This window comes from Mauremys reevesii, linkage group 3, assembly GCF_016161935.1.
Source record: "Mauremys reevesii isolate NIE-2019 linkage group 3, ASM1616193v1, whole genome shotgun sequence".
Taxonomy (NCBI): Eukaryota; Metazoa; Chordata; order Testudines; family Geoemydidae; genus Mauremys; species Mauremys reevesii.
Window position 1 is genome coordinate 61,738,782 of NC_052625.1, and position 27,824 is coordinate 61,766,605.

The window sequence follows — 27,824 nt, forward strand, 5'->3', positions numbered from 1 at the left end:
GCGGATACAGACTAACACGGCTGCTACTCTGAAATCTGAATATTGTTTGCATAATGGGGCCCAAATTCTTCTCAGTGCTACTGCAATATAAACATACATAAATTAATAAATTATAAATAACAAAACAATTGCTGTTGTATATACACATTTAAAATAAATTAAAATATCCATCAAAAGATCACTTTGGAATAATCCAGTTTTCCAGCTATACTGATAAAATTTCTGATGTGATAAATGTGGTTTTGGTTGTTCTTGGAGATGTATGTGGCGTATACTTGGAGAAAAAAAATCTTTTCATCAGCTAGGAAAAAAGGGATCTCTACAATTAAATTAATTTTCAAATAAGGTATGTGTTGCTGGAGAAACAGTAATTTTTTTTCTATTTGTCAGCATTTAGACTATGTAAATGAGTTATTTGAAAGAGAAAGGAATTTTATGAGTATTTATTATTGGATAATGGATATCCTTTAGGAAAATATGGCGAAAATAGGAACGTGATGTGGAAGATGGTGTAAGGAAAGTTGACATGTTTTGACTTAGTTAAAAGGATTATTTATAAACATTAAATATTAATAGCTACATTTTATTATGTCCATCAAGTAATCCTTATCCAATTTCAGAATACTGCACAAATCCAGGTATCTTAAATCACCATGGTACATCAGAGGGTGTTTTCCTACAAATGGTAAGGAACCTGTCCAATAATTAACATCTTTTGGAAGGCAGTGATGAAAGTCATCTCTAAAGGGGTGGGAGCAGATGTTTCTGTTAGAGCTTTGCTGCATTTATTGTTGGATTTATTAATGTTAGAAATTTAACTTAATCTCCCACATCAGAATTATTGCAAGGGGAAGAAGAATAACTTTATTGAGGAGCTCCAACTGAAGCATTAGAGATGATGCATTGTGCTGTGCTGGGAAAAGTGATACAGAAGATTGATCAAAATATCCAAATGAAAGATGAGGTGGTCCTTTCCTAGTTTTATTTGAGAAATATGATCTAATAATTGAAGTATTTTGGGCAGATGCAATATTTTCCCTCTTGAGTGGAATATTAAGTTAGTTCAAAATTCTTAAGATTTATGATGGGAGGAGGGTATCGCTTCAGTTTTGCCCCGACAATAGATATGTTAATGTTTTCTGTTAAGAAACAACTGGAAAGCAGTTGTAGGTATTTGTACTGGAAAAGTGGCATGTAATGTAAAATCTCTAACATTCAAATTAAAACAGAATAAAACTCAAGACAGCTATGCTTTGTAAGGAAAGCAGTTCTTAATCTGGTGGTTTGGTCTTGCCTATATATATGCCTGAGGGATATAAACTCTGCTGATCCTTCTGAGATCAGGTCTTGGATCAATATCTGGGAATCCAGTTCAGATCTGTGTTAATTAGCAAATCCTCATTTGCATTCAGTAACAAAACTGAACACCTAGTTTGGCTGTAAAACTGCTGCAAAAACATCCTCAAATGTCTGGAGCCCTTTGACTCAGACTGTACCTCCACGACTGTGATGGTCAACAATTGTTCTTTCATCTTCACAGAACCCACATCAATGTTCCATAGGGCTCAGGCCTGTCCCCTATCTCAGATTTATAGTCCATTAAAAACTCAGGGACTGACCTCTCTTATTCAGTATTTACATGAAACCATTGAGGAAGTTGGTGACAAAACACAGGCTGAAATGTCATCTGTGCATATTCTACATTTCCTTTATGTCAGACTGTAGACTGGTGCACTGATTTCCCAGCTAATGAAATAAAGGAGTCAGGCCGCCTTCAGTTAGTTGTGGTCCCTTCTTCCCAGGGTCATTTTTTTGAGAATTTATAAAGAATCCATAGAGAACAAAAACCAGCAGAAACAAAACACAAACAACAACTGCAACCAGCAGTTTTCCCATATAGACCTGTGGCCAGGGCTTCAGCTCATCCAGCTGTTTGCCCCATCTGCCGCCCAGGCAGCCCTTAATATTTCCCCTGCTCCCTCCAGTATGTCAGGGTTAATTGGTTGCTACCTTCACTCTTTAGTATCTGCACTATCCAGTATCCTCATACCCTTCACACAGATGTAAGTACCACTTGGCAAAATTAGCACTTGGATGAAGAGCAGTTGGCTGAATCTGAATCTCAGCACCACTAGAGTTGGTAGGAAGAAGGAAAAGCTTAGACAAACTCACTTCCTCTACAACATCAACCTCTGCCCACAGACTCACATTTCACACTTCTGGGTCATGTTGGTCTCCTAATTGCTACTGGATGCTCAGATAGCTACAGCTATAAGAAAACCTCCCCATTTCATCTGTGACTAGCCGGAAGAGTGTGCCCCATCCCATCATTTCAAAGACAGATCTGGCCATCATGCACTTATGACGTTCAGGCTTGATTATTGTAACTCATTATAATTTTTAATAAAACTACACATCTTGAGAAAACAGTATCTGGTACAAAGCAAAGCTGCCCATCTGCTAAGTAACAGAAGTTGCCATGAAAGTAGCACCTCAGTGCTCCACTCTCATTGAATACAAAGTCCAATTCAAGGTCACAGTCCTGATATTCAAAGATCTGCATGGGAACAACTTTAGCTGCCTGAGAAATTGCCTCAGCATCCACAACTGTTTCATGAGAATAATATAGCTGATAACTAGTAGAGGGAAGCTCTTGAATATGATACAGTGCTTTTACAGGATTTAGAACTTTCACATGATTTAAAGCTCAACACCACTTGAAGTAAGAGTGAGCACTCACCCGCACATTCACAAACAAATGGAAAATTAATTTCTCCAACTTACGTTTTGCAGACGATACAAAATTACTCAAGATAGTTAAGTCCAGAGCACATTGGGAAGACTTACAAAGGGATCTCACTATACTGGGTGACTAGGAAGCAAAATGGCAGGTGAAATTCAATGTTGATAAATACAAAGTAATGCACATTGGAAAACATAATCTCAATATTACATACAAAATGGTGGAGTCTAAATTAGCTGTTACCACTCAAGAAAGAGATCTTGGAGTCATTGTGGATAGTTCTCTGAAAATGTCTGCTCAGTGTGCAGCGGCAGTCAAAAAAGCCAACAGAATGTTAAGAACCATTACAAAAGGGATAGAAAATAAGGCAGAAAATATCATAATACAACTATATAAATCTATGGTATGCCCACACCTTGAATACTGCGTGCAGTTCTGGTCACCCCATCTCAGAAAAAGTATAATAGAATTGGAAAAGGTACAGAGTACAGCAACAATATGGAACAGCTTCTGTTTGAGGAGAGATTAAAAAGATTGGTGACAGGATTCAGAGTGGTAGCCATGTTAGTTTGTATAAGCAAAAACAATGAGGAGTCCTTGTGGCACCTTAGAGACTAACAAATTTATTTGGGCATAAGCTTTCATGGCTAAAACCCATTTCATCAGATGCATGGAGTAGAAAATACAGAGGCAGGTATAAATACACAGATGGGAGTTGCCTTACCAAGGCGGGGGGAGGTCAGTGCTAAAGAGCCAATTCAGTTAAGGTGGAAGTGGGCTATACCTCTGGTTGAGAACCACTGTGTTACCGCAGTACAAATAGATAATCAAACTCTTAAACTTCATCCCTTCCCTCCTCCCCACACCTCCACCCCTACTCCCACCACAATCCATACTTCTGAAGTTGCAGAGTGCAAAGCTGCAGGCCATCTAGACCCAAAAGATTTAATTTGGGGGTGAGGGAGTTGCTGTCCCAAGCGGTCGCTCTAAAAGTGTAGCCTAGGTGCCTTAAATAGTGTTAGCTGTTTGGTGCTTTCAGATGGAGCTGATTTTAATATTAAGAAAAATCTCATGCTCTGTAATTGGCATCTGTAGCAGTATCATATGATTGTGAATTTCAGCTCAATTCATTCGTTGAGGAGACAACTAGAACTACATGCAGAGCATGGGCAGTGGGTATAATAGGCCAGGTAAGGGCTTGCCCTCCCTGGCGCTGCCACCAACCCACTGCTGGACACCTAGGCCGTGGTGGCTCCGGCTCTTCCCTGAGACCCCCACTGCTTCCTCCACTACACTCCCTGCCCCCACTGCTCGCTGCGTCTCTCCTACTCGGGTTGGGGGAGTGAGGAGGGACGTGGAAAGCCAGTGACCAGCGGACTGAGCAGGCTCGACCGGGTGCTGGGGCTGGCAGTGCAGCGGGGGGGAGGGCCTTCAGGGGCAGGAGGAACTGGTGCTAGGGGGCCAGCGGCTCGGCCCAGCAGATACTCGGGGGCCGGGGGAGCCAGCGGCTCGGCCCGGCACAGGGGGAGGCCAGCGCTCAGGGCGGCTCAGCCTTGTCCAGGGCTGGAGGAGGCTGGCAGTTTGGCTTGGCACTGGGAGAGGCCGGCGGCTCAGCCCGACTCTGGTCGGGGAGGGAGGGCATCAAGGGCATCAAGGGCAGGAGGGCCGGTGGTTCGGTCTGGCAGTTGGGGGATGGGTTGGGGGGGGGGGGGGCTGGCGGCAGTGGATGAGCCTGATGTGGCTGGGATGGGCGGGCCGGGGCTCCTCTGGTCGCTGGGACCCCTCAGAGTCAGGGCTTCTCCTTTTACGGGGGGGGGCTCTGGTATGGGTGGGCGGGGCCTTGGGCAGAAGGGGTGGGGCTGGCAGGCTAGCCTCCCCAAAGCAGGGGTTCACCTGCTGCCCATGAAGCGGAGTTCTCTCAAAGCTCCCTAAATGCTGTTACACCTCATGTGGGAGCCATGGCCTATGATTTGGGGCACATTACTGAAGCTATTCAAATAATTTAGAGAACTGAAATATATATTTAGCAACTGAAGTGGAAGGATTTTACTGTTGAATCATCGTTACTGGCAGGGGCGGCGCCAAGCACCAGCGCTCCACCAGCAGGCCTGCGGGAGGTCCGCCGAAGCCGCGGGACCAGCGGACCCTCCGTGCTTGGGGCGGCAAAATGTCTAGAACCGCCCCTGGTTACTGGGTTTGGGTGTTTAGGAGACTGTCTGGTTCTTACTGCTATTTTGTTAAGTGAGACAAGTTCAGCAGAGCCAAATCTTTATGTACATCTGCATGAAAAATGTAGCTCATAGCAATACTATACAATAAGTGGCCCATAGAATGAGTAAACTACAATTATTATTATTATTATTATTATTATTACAAGCCCATTGGCCTTTAGAAAGGAGGTCCAGGTGCCACTGTTTTCTTTGGGCCATGGAGTGCTCCAGGGGATGTTGTTACAGTTTTTCACAGTTGAAGAGCTCACTTTGGCAACCAAATTGTCTGAATTTCAGCTTCAAACGTTGGATTTTTAGGGCCTGTGACTTAGCTAGCAACATATTATTTTGGGTATCTATATTTATATAGTGTTCATGACACTTGCAGACAAAAACACTGGAGAAAAAAATGTTTATGTTTTTAAAATCCAGCTATAATAAACACATAAGGATTATAATAAACCCTCTAAGCAATGATTCCTGTCTCCTATGTCACTCCTAAGTTCCTGAGCCTGCCTCACACATATCTCACATGGCAAAGGAAGGTGCAAACCCTTAAAGCAACTGGACAACTGTGTAATGCATTAAGGTGGGATGGGGGATTTCTTTCTGATCCTGGTCATGATGGCATTATACCCCGAAGCATGAAATCTTATTACTCCTTATCTTAATATTCCTAACTATCAATGAAATTATTAGTTATAAAGTTATCCAGCCACTTAGTGGAGAATATTATGCTTGGATGAAATGTTCTCATATCTGAGCATGATTAGTTGAGCATTTGCAGCTCAAGTTCTAGAGGACTGGCAATATGTTAAGTATTCTGTATGTCAAAGGAATGCATGAATGGTACTCATGTGAGATGGATGGTTTAGAATTTCAAATGGCAACTGTCAGACAATATGGGTTGTACTCTTTGGGCCATGCATTTCTTGATGACAGAAAAGAAATGAGTATAAAGGTTTTATATTACACTTTTGTAAATTATGTGAATGGCTGTGTCTGGTGGTGTAGCCTGTGGACATTGGGAAATGTATTCTGTGCAATGGCAATATAGAGGACAAGGTTTAGCTCAAAGGAGATATTTAATTTCAACATGAAGCTCATATTTCCTTGTCTTAGAAACAAGAAAATTGTTAAAAATCTTTTTTAGTCATCTTACTTTGAAAAACGCATTCACTCCTGTCCTGGAGGGTTTGGATGCTAAAGATAAGCTGGATATTGGACCACAGCCACTCTTATGCTTAGATGTATTTATGGAAATTTATTAAAAGCTGTGGACAGTCACAGAAGAAAACAGGAAACAACGTGCTTTCACTACTTTTTGGAAAACTTCTTACCATAATTGTCCTTTCTGTTAATACCTTCTTGTCTGTTTCAGCATAAATGATCTGTCTCTTCCTTGTGGAATTTGGAGGCAGTCCACTGTTTGTGCTGGGAGGCTCCAGGACTAAACCCTGTCTCTCACTGCAGGCCAGCCACAATAGTGCTTTCAAACCTATAAAACACTCCAATACCTGGTTATCTGCTGTGACCAGGGTCCTAGTGAGGAGCCAGCTGTGGTCACTCAATTAGGGTGAACTGGAAAGAATGGGTCAGACAATCCCCATAAAGCTGGTGTGGATATTCCAATACTTAGATCTACCAAGCCAGTATAAAACAGCTTCTTTATTACCTTACTTGTTTCTCAGAAGTCCAAACAACACAGTTCCCTTAAATCAGTGTTTCCCAAACTTGGGATGCCACTTGTGTAGGGAAAGCCCTTGGTGGACCGGGCCGGTTTGTTTACCTGCCGCGTCCACAGGTCCAGCCGATCACGGCTCCCACTGACCGCAGTTCGCCGCTTCAGGCCAATGGGAGCTGCTGGAACTAAAAATTATTAAAAAACAAAAGAGAGAGAGTATGGTTAAAAGATCACTATACATACAGACATGAGGTGCAGATTCAATTCATTGAGGTGCAGATTCATAGCATAGATGGTGGGCTTTGTAGTTGCAAAGAGTTCTTTCAGAAATAGTTCATAGGGTATAGTCCAATGTCCAAATATCATATTCAGCCCACATCAGCATAAATGGGACCTCAGACTTGCGACTCAAACTTCCCCAATGAAGCCTAAGCAGATCTGAGATGTCAGAATCAGGACCCAAGGGTCTTTTTATACAGTGTTCTAGCATCCACTTGACCACATAGTCCTGGCTAAAAACTATAGGCTTTTGATGTAACCCTTTTGCTTTCTAAACACCACCAGTAATTAGTTACACAAATTAAGATAGGGTAATTTATCCTTTAGGCAGTCCATTACAAACTTCAAAGAGACATATATACAATGACATTATTTTACCCAAGATTCATTCAAATGTTAATATTCCCTTTTGATCTCTGAATCAATAGTTATAATGACAGACAGGAACTGTCTGTTTACAGGTAGCATCTAAGATACACACAATTAGTATTTCTAATAATATAGGTTTACATTTCAAAGGTCTAGCCTATTTAGCATGTATGGCCCTAATTATCATTTGCATACCTTTCTAACATGACTTTAAAGGTGGGCTTTGGGTCATTCAGCCTGCAAGCTGTTTAACTCTTTCTAGCCATGCATCGCATGTATTTGTCCTTATTGAATTTCATCCTATTTATTTCAGACCATTTCTCCAGTTTCTCAAGATCATTGTGAATTCTAATCCTGTCTTCCAAAGCACTTGCAACCCCTCCCAGTTTAGTATCATATGCAAACTTTATAAGTATACTCTCTATGCCATAACCCAAACCATTTATTAACATATTGGACAGAACTGGACCCAAGACAGATCCCTGTGGGAGCCCACTCAATATGCTCTTCCAGCTTGATTGTGAACCTTGAGAACTACTCTCTGAGCATGCTTTTCCAGCCAGTTGTACACCACTTTATAGTAGGTTCATCTAGGCTATAGACATGGGTGCAGAAAAACAGACTGCTTTGAATCAGCCTTGCCTTCACAGATAGCAGTCGTTAAACTGGAGTGCTTCTTTGATGCCCATAAGTAAGACATGGACTTCAAGCAGGAGGTGATGCTACAAACATGTCTTTATGCTGTGACAAAGTTCAGGATCATTCAAACTTGTGTACTACCTGTATTGCTACATGGGTCAGAAACTTGGACCCTTCTTACAGGGAGACTTGGAGCAGCTAGAGGCATTCCACCAGTGCTGTCAGCACCAAATTCTAATCAGAAAATGGTTTCACTTTGTGCAAAATTTCAGTCTTGCAGAGCTCTGACTTGCCTTCAGTTGCTCATTATACGCAGAAGTGGTGTTACATGCTCTTTGACCATGTCGCTAAAATAGAGAAGAAAACCCTAGTATATTGTGTCCTCAAACTCTACATTGACATCCAAAGGGTTGCACACCCTGAACTTACCTGGCACCACTCTCCCAGGAACCCCAAAGATTCATGGATTTGCAGGACTGACCCAGATCTGGGTAATAAAAAAAAAGGTAATAATTGGAGATATACCAATCTCCTAGAGCTGGAAGGGACCTTGAAAGGTCATTAGTCCAGCCCCCTGCCTTCACTAGCAGGACCAATTTTTGCCCCAGATCCCTAAGTGGCCCCCCTCAAGGATTGAACTCACAACCCTGGGTTTAGCAGACCAATGCTCAAACCACTGAGCTATCCCTCCCCCAAACGTCACAGCCTGATGCCTGGTGCAATCGCATCACCTGTGGTTACTGTGGCTGGCACAACAGTCCTCAGTAGACTGTGTATGTTTGATAACAGTTTGATGTCCATGCTGCCGGTTGTGGAGAGGCAGAGAACCTGATAGTACCAAGAGAAAGTCCCTGTACAAGAGAAAACACTCAGCAAACAGCACTCCAGGGTGGGAAGGCAAAGAAGAAATTATTTAAAACCTGATTTTTACACTACTAGCTGAATAAAGGTAATAAGGTATTATTAAGAAGGGGATGCTTGCTTTTGCCTTTTTAGACCTGGAATTTATGGAGTTTTGCAAACTTTACCCCCCAACAGGCTGTGAAGTGTCCTCTCCTTGAGAATCCTGGTTTCTCTGATTCAGCTTTCCCAGCAGAATCATGGCTTTTTTGAGGGACAAGGCCCCAACATGCCAGTTGGATTCAAAGCCTTATGTCATGACAAAGCAAAGGTGGCTGACTAGCAGCAGACAGGGCATAGCTCATCCTCAGAAGCTCCTGAAAATCTGCCTTAAAAATATAGCATGTCTTGGATTTGGTTCAGTGCTTGTAGGACTACATTGCCACTGCAGGGGTGAGGCATAGGGAGCCTACAAAAGAGGTGCTATACTAGAGGGCACAGAAGATTAGAGTCTCAGTTCCCTGGTGATTCCTCAGCTGAGTGGAGGGAGAGAGGAACCAGAAGCTGAAATGAGATTGCCATTGTCAACCCCCCAAAATTAATATGATAAAATAAACTGGTCCAGAGAAATTGAACTGCTGGAAGAATTTTTGGTGGCTTGCTATGAGAGGTGGGACTTAGTCCTAGAGCCCCCAGCAATGACACCAGATTGCCTCTGAATTCTATAGGGAAGAGATATAGCACATTTGTCAAAGATGAATGAAGAAGCTGTGTAAGCCAAAATAAAGTCTTACAGGAAAGCACAAATCTGCTTGGGTTATTAAATGGGTAGGTTAGATTGGACATCTTGATTGTCTTTTTGCTCAGTGCTAACTGAACTCAGGCAGTGTAGGGAACACTATGATCTGCACTCCAAGCATTCTGGTCTATGCACCAGCAAAGTGTTAAACTGGGATGGAGGAAAGGCAGTAACAGTAGCTGTACATAATTTGGCCCAGTATTTCAGTTACAGTAGCACTGACACTAAACCAGTCAGCACTCTACTCTGATTCTTCCAGGTTTCTTTCTACACATATCAGGACTCCTTTTTTCTCAACGCATATATCAGCTAAACTGAATACAGAACATATTGCTCACTGTCCAATGGCTCAAAGGGAAATGCACGGGGATCGCTTACAAACATTCAGAGTGCAGTTTTGCTACATCTACATTGTCTAGCACTGTGCAATGAACCATGAAAGTATGGATCAAGTTCTCTCGAGGTTAGACAGAAAAGTGTTATGTTTAATATTCAAGTTTATGATTCACTGTCCAGTGTTGCTTTTAAAACTTGTATCTGGAGTAAAATAAAGCTTCATTTTGTAATGTTTTGTATTGCAATCTGTTTTCTTCTAATCTCACTGAAACCTGATATGAATAGCAGGAAGCAGAAATAATGAGAAAACAATTGTATATTTTTCTTTTTAATAACATCTTCCACTAATTTTATTATTTAAAATTATTTAAAATTATTTAAAACAATCTTTACTTTGCTTTTAAGTATTGTTATGCAAACTCTCAAATGTTACAGTTACTGAGATACTTGACTTTAAAAACATCACCAGTAAAATAATAATTTCCATTACCAGTTCAATAACTTCTTTAGACTGAGAGAGAAAAGAATCATTCTTAGAACTTGCATTTAAATTATTCATATTGAAAGATTTAATACAATGGACAAAGGGCAAAATATTAAACCATTAGAAAAAAGGCAGCTTAGGATAGGTGTAACTGGTTACATGTGCCATACTCTATAAAGTTTCTGTCATAGTTTACTTGATGTCACACAGGAGCGCCACTCCTCTCAGTATCCAGTGATCTGGAGATACGATTGTCCTTAAATAGATCACAGTGATGTAGGTCAGATCCGTCCTCCTGGGTTTCTTGTAAATAGGACAAACATAGAGTTTGGGATCCTTGGGACCAGTTGTGTTAACAGCAAATATGTGCACCACAGGGAGTATTGTGAAGAGAATCTTTGGTGTAGGTTCAGTGAGTTTACTATTACGTCTGTCCCAGCCTGCGCCATCCAAGTACAGTCCGTAAATATAAACCCCTTCCTGTGTGGAGAGGGAGCAGATATGTAATGCATATATGGTATCTGGTTTAACTTATAAAATGAATAATTAATTTAAGCCTCTCAAAATAAACATGTGTATTATAGTTAGAAGGATCTGCAATAAGAAAAAAATGAATTTATAATTTAACATTAAATAACTTGAAAAATCTTCAGAGAATAATGTGATTGAAATGAGTGGAGATTAGTTAGTTGAGTGAGTTCACCAAATAGAAGATATTACCTAACATTCATTCTGAAGTACTTTACATAAATCGTAAAAATATATGCCATAATTATCCCATGACTGAAGAATGGATACATTTTGATAGGTGCACCTTTATCCCATTTTTTAGTAAATAGCACAGATATTTTCTATTTCAGTTCAACACAGAACCCAAGAGATAGTACAGCTTAGTGTGAATATCTGAATATTTCTTTAATACCTTATTTTCATAAGCTGCAAAAGAGAAAGTAAGAATCCTCACATTTTCTGTAATTTGTATTTAACTTCTAAAATGGGTAAAAACTGTGAGGCGAATACAGTGTCAACTTTTCTTCTAGCAATTTGAAATGCCTTAATTATGAAAATATATATATTAAATACAGAATTTAATATAAAAATATCTTCATATGTCATACATACATTAGGGGGTGTTGTGATTTCTTCTTTAGATTGCTTTAAAACTTCATTATGTATTGTAACTGTATCTAACGCCCAGCCTTTATGCGCTCGAGTTGCTTCTTGTCTCATTGCTGTCAGGAATCCTGAAAAGTCAAGCCACAGGATTTAGTGTAGCTCACTTGAGCAAAAGAACTAACAAGAAGGTGGATGGGGTCCACCTAGTGGACACTCCCCAGGCTACTGGACTGGACCCAACGTGGGGTCTCATCTGCTCTTGGCTTGCTGGGGGTAGGCAGAATTTAGGCACTGGCTCTGGGCCTTTAGGCACATGCTTCAGGTACAGACACCCATCTTGACAGTGATGATCTGCCTAGGTCCTGAAACTAGTGCCAGCTCTCTCAAGCCTCCACAGTAGCTGTTGCATGTTCACAGAGTTTCACCAAAGCTATGCACCCTTTGGTTTACCTTTTCCCACTTTGGGGATTATTGGACAGCATATGCAAATAACACAGATTCTACAAAGGAATTTCTAAAAACAACCTGAAATGGCAACCAGTTAAGTGCAATCATGGGTCATTAACTGATGAATCTCCTATTCAAATGACAGCATCTTTGGACAGCTTGGATACTTTAAATCCTTGGCAACTCGGCTAAGTGCAATAGCCAGACAATCTTATCCGATAAGAGATTTCTCACCTTATATTTTGGATCATCTTCAAGTCTTGCAGCCATCGGTGAAGACTTCTGGCTGTTTTGCATTCTTAACACTTCCTGGTTCAGGCATTATGCCAAGTAATTGACTTTGAATCACGGTTTGTCTGATTGGACCAAGATGGGATTGCCCTGTAGGTAGCTCAGGAATCTTAGCAGAGCTAGTTTGACAGCTGTGAGCTCCAAGAACTTGATGCTACAGTTCAGATAGTCAACAGAAGGCATATTCTATGGAACTGTCCATCATCTTAGGGGATCCAACATCTGGTTGGGGACCAGCATCTAGTGTTGCATGCACTCCAGGGAATGGTCCCTGTGATGGGCAACAGAAAGAGTTTCCAGTTGGAGGAGGAGCTGAAGCCCTGGCTGCAGGAGAGAAGTCTACAGGCAACAGCTACTCCAGCCCCTAGGGGAGGACCACACTTTCCCTAAGCCCTAGGGAACCCTTCACTCCGTTGTCTGGTGGATCATTTGTGAGGCTTTCTGACCACAACCTGAACTGGGTGGGTAAGTGGTAGAAAGTGACCAAAGGAGGCAGTTCTGAAGCACTCCTGGGTGTTTAATATTGCTGCCTCTCATAGGGCTCCTGGGTTGGAGCCCAGTTGGAAGAGGCCTGGGAAATCTCTACCCCCTGAGCTAAGGGGGATAGAGACATTGTAAGCTCTGAGACAAGGGTGTGCAGCTCCCAGAGCCCTGTATGTAGGCTGAAGGTTGTTTTGTGGGGAATGTTGGACTTACATATTTGGTTGGACTGTTATCCCCCCGCTACCAGAAGAGGGCAGACTCAACTGGTGACCTGGCCAGAGGGCTGAGTTACTGTCTACTGGAAAGGAGACCACCACTGTGCCTGAGCCACCATCCACAGAGGACTCTAGAGATGGAGGAGAATCATGATCCAGCCACCTAATCATGATTTGGTATCACTGGCAAGTGCAGCTCCTCACAGCCCCACTCTCCAAAGCAAGGCCAGGAGACACCTGATATGTGACCTTACCCATGGGGAGACTCATATGCATGAGACCAGAAGGTCTAATGTCTAAAGATATTGAGCTATGGTTGGCTTCATTCACTTGTCCAGCATTAATATTAGATCCTGGATCTTCTGGAATCTGTCTAGTGATGGGCAGATCTTTGTCACCAAAGTGTCTGTCTCCAGTCCCAGGTGAATTATGTTTGTCAAGCGAATCAGGGAGCTTTTCCTTGTGTTACTGCAAAGCCATGCACATGGAGGAGATCCAGAATCTGGGTTGTGACAGTGTGCGCCTTACTATGACTACTACCAGCCACCTAAGACTCTGGGTGGAAAGGGGAGATTAGAAGATTTATCTAGGTTTCCTTGAAAGCTTCTGCTTCAGATTCCCCCCGCCCGCTCAGCCAGGGTACTTAGTCCCTTCTTGGATACCCTGGGTGTTGGTAGCAGCCAATGGACTGCTGTGATGAGAGCTGAAGCCTCTCTATAGTCTCAGCTATTAACTTATCTGATGTTTCCATCAATAGCTTTCAGCTGTAAGTCTGGATGCACTATCACGGGTGTAACATGACATCCTTATAGCTACCAAGTTAGAATCCACTGCTCATCACAAATCATATCAAGGCTCTGACCAAGAAAGGACCTGCAACATCTCAATCCAAGCAAAGATCATACCCTTAGAACAGTGTTCCACAACCTTTTTCGTCTGGCGGGCACCAGACGATGAGCCACGGAGGACCGTGGCGCCAGACGAGCATCCGCCGAAATTCCACCAACAAGCAGCAACATCAATAGGCGTCACCGCCAAAATGCCGCCAACAAGTAGCATCATTCAGAGGCGTCGCCACCAAAATACTGCGCCAAAATGCCGCCAACAAGTAGCATCATTCAGAGGCGTCGCCACCAAAATACTGCGCCAAAATGCCATCAACAAGTAGCATCATTCAGAGGCGTCGCCGCCAAAATACTGCGGCGACCCCTCTGGATGACACAGCTTGTCAGCGGCATTTCAGTGGATGCTCATCTGCTGGCCAGTACGTGGGTGCACTTAGATGCCCCGGTGGGCGCCATGGCACCCACGGGCACTGCGTTGGGGACCCCTGCCTTAGAAGATGAACTGCTTGTTTACCATGAAGAAGGTGTTCCTATTAAATATATGAAAATACTTTTAATCTAAACAGGTATGGCAGTGGCTTTGAAATTGCTGTGCAGTGTATCATCACTCTTATGGTTGTATGGGCTCTTTTGGAAGGAAGTCCCCTTCTGAAGGTGTGAATACATCTTTCACTGGTGGAACTACTGCTGCGTAAACCCTAGGCTCACAAAATTTATGGAATTTCTTTGTTTTTTATATAAACATTTTACTCAGGTTAATCAGTTTAATCAGGTGTCCTCATTTGGATCTTAAGATGCCCCCAAAGGAAGTACAACAGAAAACATGTATCTAATAAAGCTTCAAGAGGAAGATATTTTACTAATATTAATGAGTTTTTTGAAAGCCACCGACTGACATTCTGTTCTGGAAAAGTCCTGTAGTTGGTTGGGTTTTTTTTAAATTCATGTGTGGTACTTTTTCTCCTAGCCCTTCATCCTGGCATGGGGTACACACACCTCAATTGTGAAAATAGCTGGTTAGCTGTCCCCGGGAGCCTGAAAGGCTTCCTGCCTGCTCTCCCAGGCAGGCCAGCCCCCAAGTAAGTGGTATAGGAGCAACCTGGTACCACTTGGAGCTTTACTCAGTAAATCAGGATTATTTTGAACATGGGAAGGGATTTTTCTCTTACCCCTCTGTAATCCCAAAATGGTGCATCTTTTTGGGGAGTGAATCCTCATGTGCCTCTGTTCTTGTCACAGGCTACCTGAAGTGTTAAAGGTTTTAATGTGGAGCGGAGAGGGACAGACCTTTTCCTGCCTTTCCCTGGCAGAGCAAGAGTTTGTGGCTGATGATTTGAAGTCACAATTCCCATTCTGCTGCTGCCTCAAATCTGAGCCCCTTTCCTTGGGCTGAAAGCCAGACAGGCACAATTTCCATTAGGCTGCAGCCTGAGGCATGGCTGCCCAGGAGATAGACTTCTCTGCAAGCCCATACATGCTGCAGGGTGAGGGAGGGGCAGTGAGTTTGATACAGAGCACTAAGAGATTCTGTGGAGGAGAAAGGCCCCAGCAAACAGTCCCCTGGGGGAGAAGGCAAAAGAGAAGGGTGTCTAATCCCGATTTTCACCTCCACTTGTTTATTAACAATAGTAATCCCTACCTTGCAAAGGGCATATTGGCTTTTACCTTTTGGGACCTGGGGAGTCTCTAGGTTTTACAGAATGTACACCAGAGTATCATGAAAATCACCCGATACACAGTGCGAGGAAGGGGATCTTTGTAGGAGCCTTGCTTCTCTCCTCAGGGATTGTAGGACTCACTTTAAGATTTGTGGTGGGGACTGGTAGCACAGAAAAGGACTTATCTTTATGGTCATTTGTTGCTCAAGGGCTTACCCCATGAATGGACTGGATGAAGTCCTACTCATCCTCAGAGCCACTCCCTGTTGTGCTCTGTGTCTCCTGATCAAGTTTTTCTGTTGTTGAGTTGCGTCTTTTTGGGTGGACAAGGGACCCAACATGCCTACCTGACTCAGAGCCCTGTGCCCTAGCAGAGATAGGGCCAGCTGGCTAGATGTAGGATGTGCATTTTTTACTTTCTATACAGAGCACCTTTTGGATTTTGCCCAGTGCTTGTTGGCTGCTCTGCCTGTTTGAAAGGGGGCAGATAATCTCAGCTAGGAGGTGCTGCAGTGGAGGCTCTGGATAGCATGCTGCTCAGAATCCAGTACTTGCTCTACCATCCCTGAAAGGGGGCAGAGAAGGCTGGAGGCTTCAGACTCTTCAGCTCCCAGCCCAGGAGGAGGCTGGGAGGCTTGAAAATAAATACAAACATTTTGCCTGAAAAATGGTTAAAAATAAAAAATCAAACAAAAGGACAGGAGTGAAGCAAATCACCACTTGACTGCTGCCCTGGAAGCAGAAGATCTGGCAGCAAACAGGAGAGAGTATGGCTAGCACAAGTTGTGCAGCAGCTTTGAACTACCTCCAGAAACAGCAGACAGGAGGAGAATAGTTCATATGTATCAGAATTGTGGGAGACGTTGGACTGCAGAAAAGGCTACAAGAGTTGGATATGGCCTGGAGAAAGGGGAGTAAAAAATGATATCAAAATTATTGTCCTGAGTTCCTAAGAGGATGGCAGTGTTGTCAAAGGTTACTAAGAATGGAAGAACAGGGGAAGGTTTGGGAGAAAGAAGAAGAGCTGAGTTTTAGCCATGTTTGGTTTATACTGCCAGCTAGACAACTACATGGAGATGTCATAGAGACAGGCTGAAATGCAGCCAGAATAAAGGAAGAAAAGGTCAACAGTACAGAAAAATAGATTTGTGAATCACTGGCTTAGAGATAGCAGTCAAACCTGTGAGAATGGATAAGATTACCTAGACAGAAGAAAAGGTTACTCACCTTGTGCAGTAACTGTGGTTCTTCGAGATGTGAGTCCTTATGGGTGCGCCAGGTGTATTCGTGCCCCCTGTGCCTCAGATTGGAGATTTTAGGGAGCAGTATCCGTTTGGCCTGCACATGTGCTCTCCCAGTCTCATGCCCTTCATCAGGGCTAGATAGCGCTGTGCAGGCAATCCACCCTGAGTTCCTTCTCTATCACAGATCTCATTGGTAATAACTCTGAAGCACACGGGAGGAGGGCAGGTAGTGGAGCATGCCTAGGGACACACAATCTGCAAAACCACAGTTACTGCACAAGGAGAGTAACCTTTTCTTCTTCGAGTAGTGTCCCTATGGGTGCTCCACTCTAGGGGACTGCAGCAGGGCCCCTAATAGAGAGGTGGGGTTTCAGAGTCAAGTCTAGGATTGAGGATAAAACAGTGGAGCCAAATATGGCATCGGAAGCTGAGTTGTGAGTGACTACATAATGTTCAGCAAATATATGAGCAGAAGTCCAAGTCACTGTTCTGCATATTTCTGCAACTGGAACGTCCTTAAAAAAGGCTATGGAAGCGGAGAGAGATCTCGTGAAGTGAGTTCAAACTCTAGAGGGAGGTTGAAGGTTGTGAGTGTGATAGCAATGGGAATGCAGTTTTTGTTTAGAGATTGAGGATCCCTTCAATCAGTCCACAATGGAGAGAAATAGTCTGCGAGATTTCCTGAAGGGTTTACTCCTATCCAAAAGAAGGCTAATGCTCTCCTGACATAGAGTGTGTGTAAAATCACCTCCCTTTTTTCCTGGTGTGGTTTCAGAAAAAAAAGTCTGAAAGGTGGATAAGCTGATTTATATGGAAGTCTGAAGATATTTTTGGTAGGAACTTGGGGTGCTGTCATAATGTAACCTCATTTTTGCCATTACAGCACCTATCTCTCCCACTCTCTGAGCAGACGAAATGGCCACTAGGAATGCAGTTTTCGTCAAGAGGTGTAGAAGAGAGCAGGTGGCCAGGAGTTCAGAGGGAGGCCTCATAAAACACCTAAGGACAAGGTCGAGGTCCCATGCCAGAGTAGGGCACCAAATTTGTGGGAAGAGGTTACTCAGATCCTTGAGAAACCTTCTTGTTGTAGCAGGGCCAAAGCAGAATAACCATCTATCTTATGATGGAAGGTAGGGATAGCTGTGAGAGGCACTTTTATGGAGTTTAGCAATAATCCTGACCCTTTTAGTTCTAGGATGTAATCTAACACAAGCGGTAATGGAGAGGATGTAGGAGTAATGTGTTTTGAGTCACACCAGAGTTGGAATCTCTTCCACTTTTGAATATGCGTGTGATAAGTAGTTAGTTTCCTGCTCTGTAGCAGCACCGTCTTTACATCCTCAGGGCAGATAATTTCCTAGCTTTGGAACTATCGAGGAGCCACACCTTGAGTCGGAGAACCTGTAGATGGGGTGCTGGATCTGGCCAGCATCCTGAGAGAAGAGATGAGGAACAGGCTGGAGAGTGATTGGTAGGTAAGTTGCCAGTTGAGCAAGGTATGGAAACCATGTTTGTCTTGAACATGTGGGAACTATAAGTATAACCCTGGCTCTTTGTTTTCTTGTCTTGAGAAGGACCTTGGATATTAGAGGAATTGGTGGAAAGGCATAGAGGAGACCTGTGTTCCAATGTAGGAGAAAGGCATCTCAAAGAGAGTGATGTCCCAGGCTGGCCCTGAAGCAGAACTGGGAGCACTTCTTGTTTCTGGCTGCAGCAAATAAGTCTGATAAGAGATGTTGCTGTGGTAGCAGATGCACCAGTTCCAGAGTTTCACTGCCTCAGCACAAAGGGAAGGTGATCTTACTCCTCCCTAGTGGTTTATGTAAAACATACGAGATGTTGTTTGCCATAATCTTTATATGTTGTCCCTGATCAGTGGTAGGAAATGTGTACAGGCATTCCTGACTGCTCTGAGTTCCAGTAAATTGATATGTAGTGTGGATTCAAGTGGGGACCATTTGCCTTAGATAGCCTGGGTGTCCAGGTGGGCTCCCTATCCTAACAGGGATGTATCTGTTGTCAATATTAACGTTGGGGTTGGCTGAGTGACGAGAACACCTGCGCAGACATTGTGAGGATCTTTCTGACAGTCAAGGGAGGTTTTGACTGACAAGGGCATCATTAAAAGTTTAAGCTGTGTGTGCTTGTACGTACACTGTTCTGAGCCATCCTTGAAGGCAGCGCATGTGGAGTGTCATGTGATTTATTACAAAGGTGCTCATTGCCACGTGTCCCATGTGTCCCCAAGGTCTGAAGGCTGGTCTGACCTGTCAAAATTAAGTTGGCTAAGGTACTGAACCTGTGTGATGGAAGGAAAGCTTTGGTCTCTACTGTATGTGGGTAGGCCTCTATGAATGAATGGAGTTAATGTGGACTTTTGGATTGTAGTCCCACAGTTGGAGGAATAGGTCCATAGTCTTTCGTGTGGCCCTCAAATCATCATCAAAGGAGCGTGCTTTGAGCAGGGAATCGCCTAGATATAGGAATATCGTAATTACTTGTTTGCAAATGTGTTCCATTACCACAGAAAAGACCTTTGAGAACACTTAGGTGCGGATGATCGACAGAATGGGAGCACTTTGTATTGAAAGTGGTCTTGTCCCAGAGTGATTCTTAGAAACCTTCTGTGGGATGGGTAGATTGTGATATCAAAGTAAGCATCTTGTAGGTCAAGGGCCAAGAACTAGTTCCCCTGGCCTACAGATGGGATTATTGCTGCCAAAGTAACCATTGTAAAGTAAAGCATTGTATCTTTACAAATCCGTTGAGTGATCTTAGACCCAGAATGGTTCTCCAACCACTGTTCTTTTTTGGTATCAAGAAGAAATTTAAATAGAAGCCCTTCCCTCTCTGTTGGGTGGATATTGGTTCTATAGCACATAGGTTCAGAAGACAGTTTGTTTCCTGATGTAAAAGGTGAGAAGGTCCCTGAAGAGGGACGGGAAAGAGATAGGTAAAGTGGATCAAATATCCTGTGGAGATGATGATCTCCAATACCCACTTGTCTGTGGTTATATGTTACTCTTTTCATCAAAACTGGGAAGACGGTTACCAAAGGGGTGGAGATGTTTGGGTTGTTGCAGCAAATAAAAGTGCGGGTGGGAGCTCGGGGCTCACCCAACACACCAAAATTGGTGTTTAGATGCAGATGGCTGTGATGTGGGGCAGCTGGTATACACTTTTGTAATAACTGTCTTTTCTGTTGGGGTTTATAATGCCTTGTAAATTCCCAGTGAATGCAAAGTGGGTCTGGAATTTTTTTAGTGTAGGGAGGGATTCATCTGTCATTTCTGCAAAGAATTTGGATGCTTCAAAAGGAAGGTCCTTCACAGTGAACTGGACCTCCCTTGGAAAGCCAGAAAGGTAAAGCCAGGAAGTGCCTGCATCACCGCTGCTGTTGAGATGGAGCGTGCAGCTGTATCAGTGATATCTAGTGAGGCTTGCAACAATGTCCTCACAAGAAGCTGACCAAAAGAGGACAGGATGTCAAGATGTATGAAATGGTTGAAGGTGCCAATAGCCACTGAGAAGTCAAGAAAAGATTTGTCCCTGGTGGAATATTTACATAATAGGTTTTCATTACTACTGTTTATGTAATATTGCAAATGTATGTGGCACTTTACAAATCAGAGAGTATATTAATAAAATATATTACCTGTCTCAAAGAGTTTACATTGTAAGACTGGTAGCATAGAATGAAAGAGAGAGGGTTCCACCTCCTACCTATAATGAACCAATCTGATCTAGGTTAAAACAAGCCAACAAATAACATCTCTCTACAATGTACAAAACCAGTTCCCTCACAATATGCTCATGTCTGTTTTTGCTACTGTGCAGTTTCTAAATTACCTGTTGCAGCAGAATGCAGGTCTCCAGTACTTGCAACTTGCAGTTTAAAATTAGATGAAAGGTTACAATTCATAAGGAAACCAGGAAATAAAAATATATTTCCTTTAGAAATTGTTATTTTTTTTGCTACATAACCCAGACTTCTGAATTGAAGAAAACAACTACTTCTCATTATTTCATCATTTTTCATCAACTACATTCAATGACATATGTAGTGAAATGCATCAGATTGTGATTAAACATAATACACTGTACTATAAATATTAGCAAAATCCTGCCAGTACCTACCTTGTGGATTAAAGAATCCAGTCATCCAAAACACATTTGGTCTCCCTTCAAATATCCAGGTATGGAACTGAGTATTTCTTTCCAGGAGTTCAGTAAACCAGAATCCAAGTGTTGAAGAATCCCAAGATACCCTTTTCCACAGTTGCGGAATTCGAGCATCATACATATTATCAAGTGCATCTCTCAAATTCTGAAAAAGTGAAAATAATAATATATGAATTAACTGAAACAGTTGAAATGTGTTAGTTATAAAGTGAGTACTTTTTTATGATAAAGATGCATATACTCACCTCACTCATAATAATGGTTCCTTCTATGGCTAACTTAAGATCATTCAGACTGTTTCGGAGTATTGTAATAACCTTTTGCATTCGGTCAATTTCTTGACGAAGAAAAATATTCATAGAATTAAGGTGTCCCATCTTTATTAAACGGGCTTTCACCTAAAATACAGGAAATGTAGAGAAAACAAGTCAATTAAATTTTGAAGTTTTACAAATATTGTCTATATGGTAGTTTAATGCTTTTTTAGTACTGAGAAAAATAAATAATAGGCCTGTGATTTGGGATTGTGGAAACACAACCCAGTGGGATTTTTAGAGGGAGGAAGGGGGACTCAAGGGAAGTCAGTAAATATTCTTATTGAATCCATCTTTTTCTAAGAGATTCAGATTCTGACAAGAAATAATCAAGGATCTTGTAACAGCTCCTTAGATGGCTGAGTCTGCAACAGGATATGGTTTCTTAGATCTGCAAAGCAGGAACTTAGGCAAAAAGGCTCTGATGAAGTTTGAGGAAGGGGAATATTTGTGACAGTGAAAGTAAGCAGTGATAGTGAAGCACATAGGTTCATACAATCCAACCGCTGAAACCATGACTGAAGAGAAGGTTACTCACCTTGTGCAGTAACTGAGGTTCTTCGAGATGGTTACCTCTGTGGGTGCCCCACTTTAGCTGGCTTGATGTCCTGCATTTGTAATTGGAGATTTGTGGTAACAGTGCATGCTGGATATAACCTGGGGTTTGGACGGAGTTGTGACTAGCCAGTCATCCACGTAAGGGTAGACCTGCACTCCTAGTCTCCTGAGGAATGCCGATACCACAACCATACGTTTTGTGAACACCCGAGTAGCTGCAGACAGGCCGAACGGAAGCACCATGAACTGGTAATGTCAGTGTTTCACTATGAATATGAGGAACTTTCTGTGCCCTTGGTATGTTGATACTTGAAAGTACGCATCTTTTAAATCAAGGGTGGCATATCAGTCTCCAGGATCCAGAGAGATAATAATGGATGCCAGGGTGACCATGCAAAACGTTATCTTTTTGAGATAGTTGTTGAGCCAAATGCAGGTCTAAAGTAGATCTGAGACATCCCTTGGCTTTCGGGATTAGGAAATAATGGGAGTAGAAACCCTTCCCTCTTAATGCTGTGGAAACTCCTCTGTGGCTCCCACCTGAAGGAGAGACTGAACTTCCTGGACCTGAAATTCTTCATGTGAGGTGTCCCTGAAGAGGGACTGGGAAGGAGAGGTAGAAATAAACTGGAGGGTGTATCCTACTTCTACGATGCTTAACATCCAACAGTCTGTGATGATATGGGACCAAGCACTGAGAAAATGGGAAAGGTGGTTTACAAACAAAGGAAGAATGGGGTCTGGCATCCTGGGAATTGGTACAGTATCCTTGAGTGTCCCATCAAAACGCCTGCTTGGAACAAACTGGATGTCTAGGAGGGGCAGGCATTGATGCAGAAGTAGGAGGAGGAGGTGGTCTGTGCCTATAACCTCTATTCTTTTTCTGCAGGTCCTGTTGGACAGCTGGAGCAGAATACTGAAGGGGTTTGCTGAGCCCTGAATTGCTTCCTGGAAGGGGCCGGGGTGTGCAAACCAAGGGATTTTAATATTGCCCTCAAGGCCTTTATCCCATGGAGCTTAGCATCAGTCTGCTCCGAAAGGAGCAAGGATCCCTCCAAGTGATGGTCCTGACCAGTCTGTTGGACCTTCGCCAGGAGCCCAGAGGACTCTAACTAGGAGCTCCTACACATGGCCATTGTGAAAGCCATAAACCTGGCTGCTGAGCCAACCACACCCACAGAAGCTTGTAGCGAGGCCCTTACCACTGATTCTCCCAAATCCACTAGTGAGGAGAATTCCTGCCTAGCATCCTCTTGGGGCATGTTTTTAAATTTTAGCATGGAGTTCTATATGTTAAAGTCATACCTGCCCAAAAGTGCATGCTGGTTTGCACGCCTGAGCTGCAACCCCATAACAGAACAAACTTTCCTATCAAACACATCTAACTTTTTTGAATCTTTTGATTTTAGGGTTGTGTCCAGATGCCCCAGGCTTTTTCTCTCTCATTGGCAGCAGACACTACCAGGGAGAAAGGAGTAAAGGGATGAGAGTAAAGGAACTCATAACTTTGGGCAGGTGCATAATACTTGTGCTCAGCCCTTTTTGAAGTGGGGGAAAGGGATAAAGGGGTCTGCCATAGACCCTTAAGTGGGACCATAATGGCCTCATTGAAAGGCAGGGCCACTTTTGAAGGACCTGCAGTAGCTAAAATATCAACCAGACAATGAGAGGATTCTTTTACTTCCTCCACCTGTATGTATAGACTTAAGGAAACCCTCTAACAATTCCTGGTGCACCTTATAGTCATCTGAGGGAGGCGACATGTCCCCCCCCCGAGACTGCTTCTTTAAGGGAAGAGGAAGAGGAGGCCAGCATTGCCTGTGGATGCTCTTCCTCCATTTCTTGATCTGCAGGGTCCTGTTGAGCTGGCTCTTGATGTCCAATACTTGGCCTGGTACCAGAGTCAGGAACAGGTGCTACCCAGTGAGTAGGTGCACACACCATTCCAATGCCACTGAATAGGAGTCCGTGGAATAGAATCTGGAAATGGGCTCAAAGCCCCCTGAATTCCAAAAGGTCACTGGATAGGCATAGGCCCCCAGTGACCTCCTGGCCAACCGCTTGATGGTACTCCTGTGACCAGATCCATGAAAGGGTGGAAACTTCTGGAGGAGGGGTAGCAAGCGTGGCTCTGAGGACAGGAAATGTAGGACCCGACCTCTGACTTGGAAGACAATGATTCTTTTTCCACTGGCCCTGGAGGCATTATTCCAGATGGTGCCAGTGACTGCAGGGAAATCTGCAGGGAAAGCACCACAGGTTTTCCCTTTGGTGGTACTGAAGGACGAGCTGTCAGGAGTATGTGAGGCTGGCATGGTACTGAGTGCTGTAGTGATTCTACTGGTTCTTCTGTGTGCACTGGCACCAACAGCATCAACTCTTGTACTGCCAGCAGTACAGGCACCGACAGGGTCAGGAGGTTCTTGGCAGCCTCAAACGCCTCTAGCATGGTCGGTACTGTGACAGTGTCAGTATGGTGTGATGCCACAGAGGTGGAAGGAGCTCCCTCTGGTTACAGACTCAACAGAACGTGCCGAGGCACTGAAGTCAATGATGCCATCTTCGGCGGTACCAAAGCAGAGGAGAGCTTTACCACAACAGTCTACTTCTATCCCTGTGACTAACTTCGGTGCAAGGGATCTCCTCCTTTTGTCAGTCTGCTTTTTATGCCTCTTATTAGGTACTGGGGATGGTGAGCAGTGTTGGGACTCAGGCACTTGGTGCAGAATCTGACCAACCTGGCTCAAATGGAAGACTCAAGGCCACCTCCATGAGTAGAAACTTTAACCTGGCTTCACGGTTTTCTTTGTGTGAGGCTTAAAGTCCCTGCAAAGTTTGGCACCACTCCCCCAGTATGAGTTTCCTTGAGGCACTTCAAGCAACTTGAGTGCAGGTCACTCATGGACATAGCCTTAATGTGGGGCTTAAAGCCTGGTAACTGAGGCATCCCTTGGCACCAGGAATCAGCTGAAATCCTCAGATGGGGTAAAAACCTAACTAATTAACTAAACAAACACTAAACTATTTACAATAAAACACAGGAGAACACAGTCCACTGAAAGTACTTTCAAAAGCAAGAAGATCAGTTCCAGCGATCGTCACGGATGGTATGAAGGAAATGAGATGCTTCGGGATTGGTTGGGCCCTTTACACTAGCATCAGCAGCACACAGCAGAAGAGGGCACTCAAACCACTCAGACAGGTACCACTGAGAGAAAAATTTCCAGCAACTATGTGCAGGGCACGCGCACACCCAGGAGTGGAATGCATGTGTGCAATTGCTTGAAGAAGAAATTAAAAAACCCAGACTAGTTTACCTCATGGGGTACATAATCAGGAGGCAGTTTGTCCAGCATATCTTCAGCTAATCGGTATACAATGGCTTCACGAGTTTCTCCTGCTCCACCTCCACTTTCCTTAGGTTGAATATTGGTAATGGTGTCAAGAACATTGGCTGCAGTGTTACTCTGATATCTGAGAGGAATATTAAATCATTAGGAATATTTCATAAATTACATAGCTTCGTTACAGCTAAACTGTATGCACTGTAGAATCATTGAAGTTAGAAAATGGAAAACACCTATTAGATTATCAACTAGATTGTGAACTCCTCAGGGTAGAGATTGTTTCCCAGTGCTGAGCATGCAGTAGGGTACGGGAGCTTTGTGTGACCTCCTTAGAGTTCTACTCCAGGAATAGGAGGAAGATCATTTCCACAGGGATATTATTCCATTCTGGTAACAAGAGAGTAAGGAGAGAGCAATGTCTTGAATCTTCTCCCCCAATGTGCTGGCTTTTGTGGGAGGAGAAAGGAGGGAAATCTGTAATTTGTCAAGGAACTGTAACAAGTTATTTTTCTATGAAGAAGAAGGGAAGGATTTGTGGCCAAGAATTACTGTCCTTGGGCTGCTTCTTGGGAGTGAGGGTGGGCAGAGCTATGCATACTGTCCCCATTACACAAGGCTAGCTGTAAAGGCCCTTATTAAATAGTAAATCCATTCTTTCATAAGGCAGTACAGGATTGATGGTAAAAATTTCTGGATTTACAGCATTGGAGATTAAAACCCCCTATCTACAGAATAAATACAGCCTGGGCAGTGCTAGTGTAAGGTTATGCTCTAAGTCAATATAAAGAAGTGAATAAATATATGCTATATTTTGACCCCAAAAGAAGGTAGTCAGTGCCAGCCCTACAACACTTGAGGATAAAGAAATGTGCAAAAACAATGCCCTGAACAAAAATTCTAGACAATACTGAGTTCTTACAACTATATCACATTTGAATACCAGGTGTTTAACACTTCTTAAAAATTGCAAATGAAACATTTGATCAGTTTATAACAGTCCTATAAATAATGAGTACAAACATCTTGCAAATGACATAATTCATGACAGAATTATAGAAACTGCAGGAAAAATGATGATTCAATATATCTTGTTAGAGATCATACAATATTAGTTGAAGAAAATAAAAGCCAAGCTGTTGCATATATTGTTTGTGAATCAAAAACTGAGTGGATACTAAGTGATGCCAAAAAGCCACTTTTAAATAATGGAATTGTGGAAATATACAAGGGAGATGGCAACAAAGGTTACTGTTACATCAAAAAGCATACTGTAAAGAAAGTAAAAACAATGAAGAGTACTTGTGGCACCTTAGAGACTAACACATTTATTTAGGCATAAGCTTTCATGGGCTAAAACCCACTTCATCAGATGCATGGAATGGAAAATACAGTAGACAGGTATAAATACACAGTACATGACAAGATAGGAGTTGCCTTACCAAGTGGGGGGGTCAGTACTAATGAGACAATTCAATTAAGGTGGAAGAGGGCTATTCTCAACAGTAGAATACCAAGGGAGGAACAATCACTTTTGTAGTGGTAATGAGGCCAATGTAATCAGGGTGGCCCATTTCAAATTACCAGTGAGGGAAATTAGAATGCCGCTAGCCGTCACCTTCAGCCCCCAACTAAAACCTCTCTAGCGCATCATCAAGGATCTACAACCTATCATGAAGGACGATCCCTCACTCACACAGACCTTGGGAGACAGGCCAGTCCCCGCTTACAGACAGCCCCCCAACTTAAAGCAAATACTCACCAGCAACTACACACCACACACCAAAAACTAACCCAGGAACCTATCCCTGCAACAAACCCCGTTGCCAATTCCGTCCGCATATCTATTCAAGGAACACCATCATAGCACCTAACCACATCAGCCATACCATCAAGGGCTCATTCACCTGCACATCTACCAATGTGATATATGCCATCATGTGCCAGAAATGCCCCTCTGACATGTACATTGGCCAAACCGGACAGTTTCTATACAAAAGAATAAATGGACACAAATCAGACGTCAAGAATTATAATGTTCAAAAACCAGTCAGAGAACACTTCAATCTCCCTGAACACTCAATAACAGACTTAAAAATGGCAATTCTTCAACAAAAAAAACTTCAAAAACAGACTCCAACGAGAAATTGCAGATCTGGAATTAATTTGCAAACTGGACACCATCAAATTAGGCCTGAATAAAGACTGGGAGTGGATGGGTCACTACAAAAACTAATTTCCCCCTACTGTTACTCACACCTTCTTGTCAACTGTTTGAAATGGGCCATCCTGATTATACTAGTCTCATTACCTTTACAAAAGTGATTTTTTCCTCCCTTGCTATTCTACTGTTGAGAATAGCCCACTTCCACCTTAATTGAATTGTCTCGTTAGCACTGGCCCTCCACTTGGTAAGGCAACTCCCATCTTTTCATGTGCTATGTATTTATACCTGCCTACTGTATTTTCCACTCCATGCATCTGATGAAGTGGGTTTTAGCCCACGAAAGCTTATGCCCAAATAAATTTGTCAGTCTCTAAGGTGCCACAAGTACCCCTCGTTGTTTTTGCTGATACAGACTAACACAGCTACCACTCTGAAACCTGTAAAGAAAGTGTCACCCAAAGAATTATTTGATAAAAATGTGTATAGGAGCAAAAAAGGTTTATGAATTGGAAGCATGGAGCAGAATGCAAACATTACCAACTTTTTATTGTTGAATTGCATGGTATCTGTCACTGTA

General features: G+C 43.0%; 1 protein-coding gene across 17 annotated transcripts in view; it reads right to left on the bottom strand.

Moving 5' to 3' along the window:
- Positions 1 to 10,366: 10,366 nt before the first annotated feature.
- Positions 10,367 to 27,824, bottom strand: part of DNAH8 (dynein axonemal heavy chain 8) — a 556,010-nt gene continuing 538,552 nt past the window's right edge. For 16 of the 17 annotated variants that reach the window (XM_039529011.1, XM_039529005.1, XM_039529012.1 and 13 more), the window contains 5 exons: positions 25,054 to 25,210; positions 21,110 to 21,262; positions 20,820 to 21,009; positions 11,506 to 11,627; positions 10,576 to 10,863 (listed from right to left, as the gene is read on the bottom strand). In XM_039529011.1, coding sequence (XP_039384945.1) covers positions 10,576 to 10,863; positions 11,506 to 11,627; positions 20,820 to 21,009; positions 21,110 to 21,262; positions 25,054 to 25,210 — 910 coding nt within the window. Of the gene's footprint in view, positions 10,864 to 11,505; positions 11,628 to 20,819; positions 21,010 to 21,109; positions 21,263 to 25,053; positions 25,211 to 27,824 lie in introns of all 17 variants that reach the window. The other variant, XM_039529004.1, reaches the window with a different exon arrangement.